The sequence below is a fragment of the Arachis stenosperma genome, chromosome 5 (genome assembly GCF_014773155.1).
Source record: "Arachis stenosperma cultivar V10309 chromosome 5, arast.V10309.gnm1.PFL2, whole genome shotgun sequence".
Classification (NCBI taxonomy): Eukaryota; Viridiplantae; Streptophyta; class Magnoliopsida; order Fabales; family Fabaceae; genus Arachis; species Arachis stenosperma.
The window spans coordinates 115,719,224-115,731,580 of NC_080381.1; the positions used below are offsets into that span (position 1 = coordinate 115,719,224).

General features: G+C 34.7%; 2 protein-coding genes across 5 annotated transcripts; both read right to left on the reverse strand.

Annotated features, from left to right (window-relative positions):
• Nucleotides 1-950: 950 nt before the first annotated feature.
• On the reverse strand, nt 951-6,467 carry LOC130983223 (protein GRAVITROPIC IN THE LIGHT 1). Of its 3 annotated transcripts, none has more exons than XM_057907417.1 (2): nt 4,348-6,467; nt 951-973 (listed from the first exon to the last, which is right to left on the reverse strand). In XM_057907417.1, exon 1 carries the CDS (start codon nt 6,206-6,208, stop codon nt 4,655-4,657), a length of 1,554 nt encoding a protein of 517 aa, XP_057763400.1. In that variant the 5' UTR covers nt 6,209-6,467; the 3' UTR covers nt 951-973; nt 4,348-4,654. The 3 variants fall into 3 exon arrangements, with proteins under 3 accessions (XP_057763400.1, XP_057763399.1, XP_057763398.1); XM_057907416.1 differs by lacking the exon at nt 951-973 and adding an exon at nt 2,605-3,239; XM_057907415.1 differs by lacking the exon at nt 951-973 and adding an exon at nt 2,605-3,327.
• Nucleotides 6,468-7,498: 1,031 nt separating this feature from the next.
• On the reverse strand, nt 7,499-12,048 carry LOC130979055 (cyanogenic beta-glucosidase-like). 2 transcript variants are annotated; one of them, XM_057902406.1, is made up of 13 exons: nt 11,848-12,048; nt 10,918-10,987; nt 10,532-10,590; nt 10,360-10,447; nt 10,203-10,280; nt 10,011-10,098; nt 9,451-9,706; nt 9,222-9,337; nt 8,740-8,954; nt 8,475-8,506; nt 8,261-8,363; nt 8,025-8,133; nt 7,499-7,908 (listed from the first exon to the last, which is right to left on the reverse strand). In XM_057902406.1, the coding sequence occupies exons 1-13, from the start codon at nt 12,016-12,018 to the stop codon at nt 7,713-7,715; spliced, it is 1,581 nt and encodes a 526-aa protein (XP_057758389.1). In that variant the 5' UTR covers nt 12,019-12,048; the 3' UTR covers nt 7,499-7,712. The 2 variants fall into 2 exon arrangements, with proteins under 2 accessions (XP_057758389.1, XP_057758390.1); XM_057902407.1 differs by having other exon boundaries at nt 10,372-10,447; nt 11,848-12,047.
• Nucleotides 12,049-12,357: the final 309 nt, after the last annotated feature.

The window sequence follows — 12,357 nt, forward strand, 5'->3', positions numbered from 1 at the left end:
TAACTGGGCAACGTTACCATTAAGATGAAAGCCAAGTTGCATGATATGTTGGGAAATAAAGGAATTTTTCATTTTGACCTTTTGGTTTAGCTAGCAATTCTTTCAACCATAGAAATCATTGCATGTCTGTATCAATAACGTCCTCAAATTAACTGAGCTTGCCTCTTTTCAGATCAATAGAATATATGTAAACTATAATATTTTCTTCAGAAATTTTGTAATTTCATTGAAATTGAATGTTACATCTGAATATATAGTACATTATTCCACCGAGATTGGTATAGACTATATGGATACTCAGCCTATGCAGGTTATGCCTCGTTAAAAAATTCCTATGGACCAAACCCCTGGAACTTGGGAAAAAAATCCAATAGAGGAAAAAGAGTACATCAACCATGGATAATCTAAAGAATAATAAGAAAGAGCTCAACAACTTTTATAACCTCGTATAACTAAACTCTAGAATAAAGAACACCCTTGGAGTCCGCAACAAGAAGGGGAGTGAGTTCCGGCTGAGGGCTGATGATGAGAGAAAACATAGAATTTGAAGAAGAACCGATCTTTGCCAAAAAAATCAGCACACAAATTTCCTTCCCTCATGATATGATAGATAGTGACGTCCCACTCAAGAAGCATGAACCGATGGATTTCTTCAACAATGTGTGCGAATTCTGGAAAGTCTTCGGCATTGTCTTGAATAATCTTCAGAGCCATCATGCAATCACTTTCACATTCCACCTTTCTGTAGCCAGATTGCCATGCCAACCACAAATCATGCCGGATAGCTATTAGTTCCGCTTCAACACTGCCGGCAAAGCCAATATAGCTGACAAATCCGGCAATACAGTTGCCATCTTGATCTCTGAGCAAGCCGCCGCATCCTGCTCTTCCTGGATTTCCTCTTGAACTTCCATCCACATTGAGTTTGATGGCCCCTTCGGATGGTGGAACCCAACGAACCAGCATGCTTAGCCTACAAACACAGTACAATGTCAAACCAAACATAACCAAAAGAAAATTTTAAAAATAATTCACTGAATATTTTATAAAAAAGATATATCCAATATTCAAAAATGCTATTATAATTTTGCAATGAGGGACAGCCTTATTGTGTGTGCAGATGACAAAAGCTAAACTGAGGTGATAGAACTTGATCAAGAATGTGAACCCAGAGAAGAAGAGAAAAGTTGAAGTAGTGAATTAGGGTGAACCTTCTCTCAAACTTTATTGAATGAGTCTGAGGATCAAAGAAGAAAGAAACTGGGAGAGAAGATGAACTTTTGTCTTTTGGTGAAGAGAGAAAGAGAGGACTGGCATGAAGAGTTAAAAAAAAGTAATGGCTGAACATTTTCTTCTCATTAATTAACAACCGTAACTAGCTCTACAACAATGAGCAACTAAGCTGTGAACTACTATCTAAATAATTAGACCCGGGGTTGCACGAAAAAAAAAATGAATATATACGGTATAAAATATATAAATTAATTTAAAGTTTAATAATTATATAATTAAAAATATATATAAGTTTGACTTTAAGTAAAATTATGAAAATATTAAATTCAAATTTATTTATTTGATTTCATATTATTATCTTTATTTTTGTTTTTCTAGATTATATTTAAGTATTGTAGTACAAATCAAATGGAATCATGTGGAGGTATCATATAGAGCGCATCGCTGCGAAGAGGTCCCAACTCCCTGAGTCAATTGCAAAATCTGGAATTCCTTTCCTGAATGCATTCAAGAATTTCGCTGTCTACTTCCCCTCAAAGTGGATCATTGCAAAGCATCTTCGGGAGATTAGAGGGATTCCACGGCGCTTGGGTCCGAGGGGCACAAGCGTGTTACTCAATCAGGTTTTCTTTCCTTTTAATTAATTAACGACGTAGATGACATCATTATTCATATTAAATTAATAATGTATGCTAAACTACTGCTCTGCATTTAGGATCAATTATCTATTTTTAATCTGGAGCCACATTATTCTTGTACCACACTACATTTTGAAGAAGGATTGAATCATGCGGAGGTTTCTTATGACGCAAGACAAATGTAAAAGAGATTTGAATAATGATGATCATGCTCTCAATAGTACTACCCAACCATTACTCCATAAGAAGCATCCCTTGCTCCTTGAAACATGCATTGGTTTGTGGACATTGCTCTTTCTAACACTTGCACGTTTTGAATTATAAATATGACTATGTAGGTTTCGACATTCGACCTCAGAGTTGGTTCAATTGCATCCATGCAGCTATGTTCAAGACAAGGTAAATTACTGTCGGCCTGTGTTCCATCACCGTTACTCATGTTATTAGCCCCCATTTGTTTTCATGAATGATGACAATCATCTTTTAAATATTGGGTACTAATTAGCTAGTCTTTTTATAAACCAAATCCAATAAAGTTAAATAATAAGACTTATAATAATGTTAGTCATAACTAATTTTTGTTATGTTAGACTAACTTAATTAACAAAGACTTAGATATGTAACATTATTCAATCTAGTTATGCCCACTGGTTTTCTTCCTTATAGAAAAAGAAATTTCATTAACATACAACTATACAAGAGAAAAAAATTACCAAAGATAAGTCATCTCCGGACTACAAATACACAAAGGTGTAAGGAAGACATAAAAATTAAAATGCTTAGCTACTAAAAACACATGCTAATCTGTGACTATCAGCTAAAGAAAGTCCAACAAACAGACTATCAAAACTTTTTGCTGAGCACCAAAAAGAAGCCAGAAAAATAAATAAACAAATAAATCATTCCTATCACAAAGTTGAAAAGGTACCTTTAAAAAAAATCCTGGAATTCCTTTTCAACCACATGTCTCAGCACTACAAAAACTGCAATAGAATCTTTGCTATTTTACATGAGCAAAAACATCTTAATAAGAAAATTTCCCAAAAGGTAACAAAAAGCCTAACCCACAAAGACCTTGCCGTAGGTATTAATTCCCATTGTTTCTTAAACTTGGAATCTTTTGTCATCAAAATAATATCACTTATTTCACTGTCATAGTCATCACCACTCCACTAGCTAGTAGTTCAAATCACCCCATCACCAGTCTGTTTTGTGTTTTTCTGCTCTGTTCAGTGATGCCTCTTTCTTTGTCTTTGTCCGCTATTGCACCTTTTCCTGTTTTTCTTTTTCTCTCCCATTTTTGTTAACTAACTTAGACTGCTTCGCTGCTTGGTGCATACACAGCATAATACAGGTTGCAGAAGCAGGCTGCAAGAGCAATAACCATAATCACAGCAATTCTTTTGACCTTTTGGTTTCGCTAGCACTTCTTTCAACCATAGAAATCATTGCATGTCTGTATCAATAAGGTCCTCTAATTAACTGAGCTTGCCTCTCTTCAGATCAATAGAATACATGTAAACTATAATCTACAAATTACCTAAGAAACTAAGACAGAATGAAAGTATATTGGATCAAACAAATATTCTCTCATTTGCCGCACATTTTTCAGGTGTAAATTAAAACCATGAATATTGATACAATCGGCATCACACACTGTGTGGCCAAAAGAGTCCTATTCCTACAGCTTAAGTGTTCTTGTCTATATACTGTCCCTAACGATATTCATTCTGCCTTCAGCAAGCATTGCCAAAAAGAATAACTCCAATAATTAATACGCGAAAACAGTTACCCCCGAATATCCAATTGTTAATTTCCCAAGGAAACCCAACAACACTTAGACACCAAACTCTGATTGTGCTTTTGTGCACTAGGCCGCAAACAAACTGATGTTAATGAATACGGGAGAGAAGTATCCAAAAGAGAAGTATCCAAAACAGGAAAATGGGCATGGCTGGAGGAAGAAAAAACGTTTAACAAAAAGCACGGGAGGGAGGGAGAAGCAGAACAGACAACAGAGCAGAATGCAAAACAGAAGCATGAAGGAGGGTGAGTCGAAATGTTAATGGAGCGGTGATGAGAAGTATGTGAGCATTTAAGTCTTAGATTGTAAGACGTTGATTTTCTGCCAAATCAATGATCTAGATTGTGTTAAAATTTTGTAGAAGTTACACAAGTCTCAGTGGAACCCATCTGTATGGCAAAAGAATATTAAGCTCTACGGAATTTAACAAGAAAATGTCATTATAATATATACTTGATCGAATAAAAAGTTGCTAGTGAGGAAACCACTGTTGTTTGTTACATATAATAAGTTATATGAAGAGCATACACAATTATGAATTAACTGACGTATTTGTTGTTAGCATACACAGAATTGGAGGATTGTTCTGTACAGTTATTTCTTGACAAGTGACCTAAAGAAGCATAAAGCAAAACTGGGAGGCAGAAAAGAATAACAAAAAGAGGAAATTACCAGCAAATTAACCAGCAAACCTCAGTGTTGGCACAAAATAGGAAGTAAATTGATGCCATCACAACCACTCCCACCTCAGCATAGTAGCAAGAATCCGTTATCCTCAAGCATATATGAGTATGTGGGCATTACCCCATCTTTCTCAATAGTAGTTGCTCCAGGAAAATCCGAAAAACTGATAACTTCAACTGACTAACAAGCCAAGCATAGTATATCGGAATCAATAACCGGCTAGCACATGCAGAAAACAGTTTCATCCGAATGCAGTGCCCACACATGCATTGAGCAAAAGCATACCCTGGGAAAACTACTCTGTACATCTTAAGTTACTTAAATAGACCTGTGATTGAATAACTATCTTCCCAATTTTAAAACCAGGAACCACTGTGAACCCAACCTTTGCCCTCCCTTTGTTTGGCCAAGCTAATTGCTTTGTAATGTCTTCCATGTATATCATGGAGAACTCCACGCCCCTTTCGACTTGAAAAATCTCAACTGCAGGATCAAAAGCATGAGCCAGCTTATGCAATGTCCATATGGAGCTTGCCATTCCAACAAACGCTTCATAGAATATACTCAATGACCTCCATGACCTCAAAACTGCTTCATTCTGATCTAGATCAACGAAGATGGATGACTCCATCGATGGATGGATAAGCCTCTCGTACTTGTGCTCACAAAATCTCGAAAAGCTGCAACCAGGATGAATTCCCAGCAAATCCATTGGATTGCTAGACACATGCTCAAGCAATTGCTTCATCGAACCGTCCTCCTTTTCCAAATCTAAACCATTAGAAGCATCTTGATCTGCTTCTCCTTCTTTCAAACTAACTCCAAAACATAATGAATCAAAACATTGAAACATTCCCAAACAGACATAGGACAATAACGCATACTGATTGTGACCTTTCTTAGCATACTTAACATCAGGATGGACTGCATTCGCCACCAATCCCAAATCCCATTGTGCCTTCCTCATCAACCCTATCAAAATCTTGGTGAACTTATGTGTCGCTCTTGAAGCATCGTGCAACAATGAATCAAAAACTCTAACAGTTAACAACACATCACAGCAAGGATTCAAAAGCTTCTTAGACAACCTAATGTTACCCTTGTGAACTCCATCAAGCTCCCTCCTTCGAGCGGAGACCTCGTCGTGCTTCTGTTCAAGCTCCAACTGCAACCGGTTCGAGAGGGTTCGAAGAATCCGAAGCTTGCTCTGATTCTCTTCCACTTGAGCTTCGAGGCAGGATCCGATTGGGAACTCCGACACGGATTCCGGCTCGCGGCGCCAGTCTCGGTAGAACCGCTTCAACTCGGAGAGCCTGTGGAGGTGAGAAACCAAGACTCTGTCCGTGCTCTTCACGCTCTCCTCCACGAAAGGAACATGTGCGCTCTGCAATTGGAAGTAAGTAGCTTCGAAAGCAGAAACCGTAGCGAAGATCGATGAAACCAAGTTCTGCGTCGTTTCTCTGATCTGTGCCGCAGTTAACGGCGTCGTTTTGGGAGGGGAAACTTCAACAGGAGTAGCGATCTGCACAAGAGGGAGTAACGGCCGGGGAGGCGGCGGCGGCGAGGGCGGCGTAGGCGGGGATTTCTGAGGAGATTGAGGCGGAGGGGTTTCCGGTTCCGGAGAGAACTCATCCGAAGGGTTTGGGTCGGGTTTGATGACGACGACTTTCTGGTCAGGGATGATTTCTTCGGCGGAGTCGAGGAGGGAGAAACCGTCGGAGTCATCAGGAACGGTGCCGTTTTCGTCGGAGAAGAATTCGAAGGTTTTAGTCTTGAAGGCGAGTGCAAATTTCTGGAACATCTCGGAAATTTGCGGCGGTTTGTTGGAGGTGCCGTCCATTTCCGTCATTTCCCTTTCCGTTTGATTTCCCCTGTTTCTTTCTTTCTTTTGATTCGAAAGAAAGTTGAATAAGAAAAGAAGAACTGAAGAAGTGAGGTGCGGGGTTTCGATAAATTGAACTGAATTGAATAAAATTGACACTAGTGAGTGTGAGTGCTTATTGACGCTGGCACGCTTCTGTTAGTTATTATTCTTTGGATGCCTTTGAAGGAATGGTATTGCCATGTGGGGGTTGGATCCATGATTTCCTCTCATTATTCATTAGCTTCTATGCTTTTTGCTTTTTGCTTTTTGAAGACTTTGATTTGATTAAAGGAAAAAAAAATTACTTTTAGTGAGGCAGTTTTGTTTTGTTCTTTTCTGGTTTCCCACTTTCTTCTAGGCTGCTTCTTAACGGTAAAATGCTCAAAGCACTCAAGAAATGAGAAAGATTAATCACTATTATAATTTCTATTGTATTTCTATTAGCTAATAACATAGAAGGAGAATTTATCTAAAAGGAGAAATACTTTGCTAATTTTATTTTAATGTTTAACTTAGTAGTTAGTATACATTACTTTTTGTTTTTAAATTTTAGATATCATTTTTGAATTTTTAAATTTGTGAAATTTTTATTGGTTGATTATTAATTAATTTTTGTTGTTTATATTGTGTAACCCGTAAATATCATTTTTAAGAAAAGCCAACTTGCATGCTTTAGTTTAACTGACAATTTATAATCCTGCCATAAAGGAGACAAATTTCATCAACTTTTATGTTGATGAAGAACTTTCAACAATGTTTGGCAGAGCAAGTTGCTTCTAAGTTACAGAGTTGAAAAAGACAGAACAAGCACAAATGGGAGGATATTGGAGTAGCTACATTTGATTTTGAGAAGCTGGGTAAATAGTTTACTCAATGGGTGTATGGTTTTGCCACGATTTACTCTTTGCTCGTCATCTGTTTGACGAAATGCCTGAAAAAAGATAATGTCATCTCCTGGAGTTAATGTTACTGGATAGCTTTGCAATTTTCTGAAAAAGAATAATAGGGCACTCAGAATAGTGGAGCATGAAATTAAAGTTTCTGCATTGCATCCAAACTTGTGGTAAGTCAATGTTAATATACTCTTTGGGTGATTTTATAGCTGATTTCTTTAGATTTTGAGTGATATGCACTTTGAGTTTTTTTTTTTTTTCCCTCCTTCAATTTTTGAGATTTTGATGTATTATATACTCCAATCTTCATAAAGTGTCGAGTAATCAATAAATTATTGAAAACAAGTATGCATATAATGGTTTTCTAATTGGTTGTCTGCATAAGTGTTTATCACAGGTTTCTTTCTTTCTTAGAAATATATATAGAATTCAAACTCAACAAGAAAACACAGCAATTGGAGTTATAAACACCAATTACATTTGTGTGTCTACATCTTTATTGAATAGAAATAAGCATGATAGTTGAGCTATAATGCTCACAGTAATCACATTTTATATTTTATCTAAGACACATGATTAGTGAATTGTTCATGTCCTTAGCGCGAATCACCATGTGTAGGTACTTTCGATTGCAGGAAATTCTTGAACCAAGTGGCCGAAAGTTTTGGATATCTTTTGAGGCCATTTTTGTAATCCACAAAGTAGATTCCAAACCTCACAGTGTAGCCATAATTCCATTCATAGCTGTCACTAAATGACCATGCAAAAAATCCTTTCACCCTCACCCCTTCCCTGCAATATTTAAAACCAGCAACATTAGAAATAATACTACACTAAACATATGTAGACAACAGATTAGTTAGGAAAAATTGAAAAACCTTATTACTAATTAATATTATAGCACTTACTTGATTGCCTTATGAACATAGTAGAGATGTTCATCATAGTAATCAATTCTAGTCCCATCTTTAAGGGCTTCCTTAAGTGGAATTTTTGGATCATTAACTTCATCTATGCCTACATAAATTGATCCATTGTTTTCCAGAAACATGAGGAAACAAATACTAATGTGACATGAATATTTCATAATTGTACTATAAATAACTTTTTTTAAAAATATGAGTGTGTTGTTAATATGCATTACCATTTTCAGTGATGTAGATCACAGGGTTGTTGTACTTTTTCTTGATGTACAGCAGAAGTTCACGAATTCCTCTTGGATAAACAGACAACCAGCTTGAAGCAGCCTGAGATTGTATATAAGAGGTTTGTTTTCTTCATTTAGCCAGAATAATAACTGAAGTGAAGAATTGATATGTTGTTACAAATGCAAATAAAGTGAATATAAATTCACTTACAGGTGGACCTATAGGTATTCCGTGACGCTTATCTGTCACAAAAAAAAAATCTTGCATCATTTAATATTTATAAATAAATATCATGAATTGACCAATTGTAGAGTTCTATGTTTCTTCAAAATCAAATGGGTTAGAATTAATAAATGTGTGAGAACGATAGCATCGTTGATTACAGTATTCCTTCCATTTTATAGTTGTTTTGAGTATAAAATGGAAGAAGTGGTACTAATTTAAGATATGATAATTTCGTAAAACATGTTCTTACTTGTAAGATTAGCTAGAGAATCAGTGAGGTAGCTAGGGTTGGCATTTATATCTGGAGCATTAGTAGCATAATAGGAGGTGTAGTAGTTTAGTCCAATAAAATCAAAGGACCTTCTTACAAGCCTTGATTCATATGAAGAGAACTTTGGTAATCGATTTCCCACCAGATGCACCATGGAACTTGGGTAACGTCCTGTTGTCAATGGCTCCATAAACCTACAATTTCATTCATTGAATAAGCTCTCATAGTACACTGAATTTAATGACAAAATAAATTGCTTTAATTTCTAATTCATTAATTACTTGTCATGCTCTTTATTTTCTCAACCACTCATTTTTGTAGTCATCTTTACGAATCTTATAACCACTACAAAGCTCATGTGACGTGTTAGTGTAGAACCAATACATTAGAGCAAGAAATTATAGTTAACTTCCACAAATGAGTTTGCATTTCATAAAGCATTTATAATTATAATTTTATACCATCCAAGCATGAAATCAAGGCTTCTCTGTGCAGCACTACGATCCGATATAGTATTACTAAGTGGCATCATCCAGTGACAATTTAGTGTAATTCCTATCTTGCCCCCCTGAAATCTCTGTGTACACAAGAAATGAAGGTTAGTTTTGGTCCCAATATCTCGAGAGATCCATTCACAGGGACATGAAGACACAAACTTATTTATTTTCATCGTACAAATATATCATGAACCTGATATCTAGTCTGGTAGATGTTAACGGCAGCTGCATGAGCTAATAACATATGGTGTGCCACATTATAGGGTTCGGTCGCCGAATCTCCGCCGGTGCAGTTAAGGTTCTGCCAAGGTGAACATCTTCCCGGTGCATAACTCCCTTTTGCATAGCCATGCTTGCTGAATGTCCATGGTTCGTTCAACGTACTCCAATGCTTCACTCTGTCTCCAAATTCCTCAAAGCAAAGCTTAGCATAGTCTCGAAAATCGTCCCTATATAGTGTGAGATATATAAATTTGGAGATCGTGTAATCTTTAAGATTGCGTTTCTGAGACAGACACATAAAATCGAGTTCTTTTCATTATTCTTGTTAATTTTATATAATTATATTTTTTATTATTATATTTTTCTTCCCAAATTTTTTGAATAAAAAAATAAAACAAAATATAAAAATATTAATTTTTATGTCTCTGTCTTGTTCTCAATGTCATTGTCTTGTCTTGTTCTCAAAACCAATGAATACTCAAGGCGTGTTGATGAATATTTTTAATGTAAGGTAAAAGATATGTAAATTACACTATCTTAAGGCTTAAAAAGCCACCATATTCTTCTTCCAAGGTTTGAGGAACGTCCCAATGAAAAATGGTCACAAAGGGTTTAAGACCTGCATTGAGTTACCAAAAGTTGCTATACTTGCATTAAGTATAAATTAGTGCAAAAACAAATAATTACATAATTAAAATATAAATAGTAATGTAGGGCCATGACCTTTGTCTTTAAGCTCATTGATGAGGTTATTGTAATAGTTGATTCCTTCTGTGTTCACACCTCCACTAACCCGTCCCTCTGAAATTAATTAGCCAATTAATCTAACTTAAATTAATAACACTCAATTTACACAACGACAATGTTTTTTTTTTTGTACGTAATATGTTACTTGGTAGTATCCTGGACCAAGAGATGGAGAATCGATAAGCATCCATGTTCATATCCTTCATGAGCTTAAGATCTTCCTGCATATATAATCAATAGTATTTTGAAAAGAATCTCTCCTATTTTCTTGATTAATATTTTTGTTGTTCAATTTATTACAGCACCTTGTAACGATGATATTCATCGACGGATACATCTCCATTACTTCTGTCTTGTATTTTATCTATCATGTATGAAGCACAATGTAATAATTAATATATAACTTAGCACATGCAAGATAGAACTCATATAACTCATAATATTTTTTTTTAATTGATAAATTTATTTAAACAAAAAAATGTAATTGCTGAGCATAATGTAATTCACAACTTAGCACATGCAAAATGGAACTCAGCCACTTTTTCTTTTTTTACAATAAACAATTTTATATAAATAAAATAGAGGACACTTTTTTTAATTAAACATGCACACAAAAAACAAAAAAGAAAAGAAAATTGAACGCATAAGCCATAAGACATTGAAATTGCTACAAACTAATAAATCAGAAAACCTGGATAACTATGAGTGAAATTATCCCAATTACTTGGTCCTCTGCCACCTTCATTTACTGCGCCTTCAACCTGAAATTGTGCATAAATATATTCTATTAATACGTGCGTACAAACATTTTTCCCCCTTCAGTACATATATGAAATGTTAAATAAGTTACAATAACACTAGTTATGTTAATTATATTAGAGTCACAGATAATTCTAAGTTTTTAAATGGTGAAAACTCATGTGCAGTCAACTTTACGTGAAGTTGATAGTTTAGAGCCGTTAGATGAAAATTTAGTCAAATCAATTAAATTATCTAACTATTTTCCGTTATTGACTTCACGTAGTCGCCTTCACTTGACTTTTCACCTTTTTAAATACTTACAAAAAAATTTGATAGATCATCCACAAAGTGATTCTCATAATGTCTAGTGCAGAAATCAAATTCAGATTTTTTTTTCTTATCATTGTATGATCCAAGCTAAGACCATCTTAAAATATATGACAACACATGAAAAAATGTATCATGGAGGTAATTATTCCGGTATCTTTCAAAAATTAAAGAGTAAACTATTCTTTTTTTATATATTATCACATAAAATACATATTGATCAACATCTAAGATATAAATCTCTTTACTATTTTATTTAAATATAGAGTATATAATTGAATTAAACTGTAATTAATTTATCATATTATTTCAATTTTTATAGGATTATAAAATTTGAAAAATACTTGTGTAATCTAAGAATATATTATTTAGTGCATGTTTTAAAAGTTTTTTTTTATCCAAAATTTCACTATGTGTTGTAGTAATTAAATGTATGATTATTTCATACATTAAACAAGTGTAAATAAAACATACCTATTATTATACAATAATATATGAATTTCAGAAGAGCACTGAAGATTAAACGATTGTTTAAATAGAATGCATTGCATACCTGGTATGCAGATGATCCTGACCCAAAAATGAAATCAGGTGGAAAACTTGTTCGGCCAAAATATTCAGTAGTAGTAAGAGTGCTGTTGAATATAATTTCATCAGCTTCAATGGTTGTTAAGCTAAGAAGCAATAAAACACCAAGGAGATGATGGGCATTAATGAATGCCATAACTACTCTTCTTTTTTTCACTTCTAAGAAGAATGGTGGATATGTTGGTTGTTGGCTGCAATGAGCCCTAATATATATAGTGAGAACTGAATTGAGCTGTTCTCTTTTTTTTTTTTTTTTTTTGTACAAATGAAAGGAAAAATAAAAACAAAAGAAGGAAGGAAAAAGAAAAACAAAGCCAAGTTAATTGACTGAATTTCTATCTAAACATATGAAGTGACAAAACTTAGCTTATTCTAACGTCAAAATTTTGAAACAAAAGTTTTTTGTAACAAAAAAAAGATCCATTGCAATAAGTTCCGTTACAAAAAATTTTTGTAACGAAAAATGGAACTGTTA

What these genes read in the sequence shown, in the direction of transcription:
- LOC130983223 (XM_057907417.1), bottom strand. Translation starts at nt 6,208, where the DNA reads ATGACGGAAATGGACGGCACCTCCAACAAACCGCCGCAAATTTCCGAG.
- LOC130979055 (XM_057902406.1), bottom strand. Translation starts at nt 12,018, where the DNA reads ATGGCATTCATTAATGCCCATCATCTCCTTGGTGTTTTATTGCTTCTT. An exon ending in TTTTTAAGCCTTAAGATAGT is followed by an intron (nt 9,707 to 10,010) that starts GTAATTTACATA and finishes CACACTATATAG; the next exon opens with GGACGATTTTCGAGACTATG. An exon ending in CTTGATTTCATGCTTGGATG is followed by an intron (nt 8,955 to 9,221) that starts GTATAAAATTAT and finishes ATGAAATTGTAG; the next exon opens with GTTTATGGAGCCATTGACAA.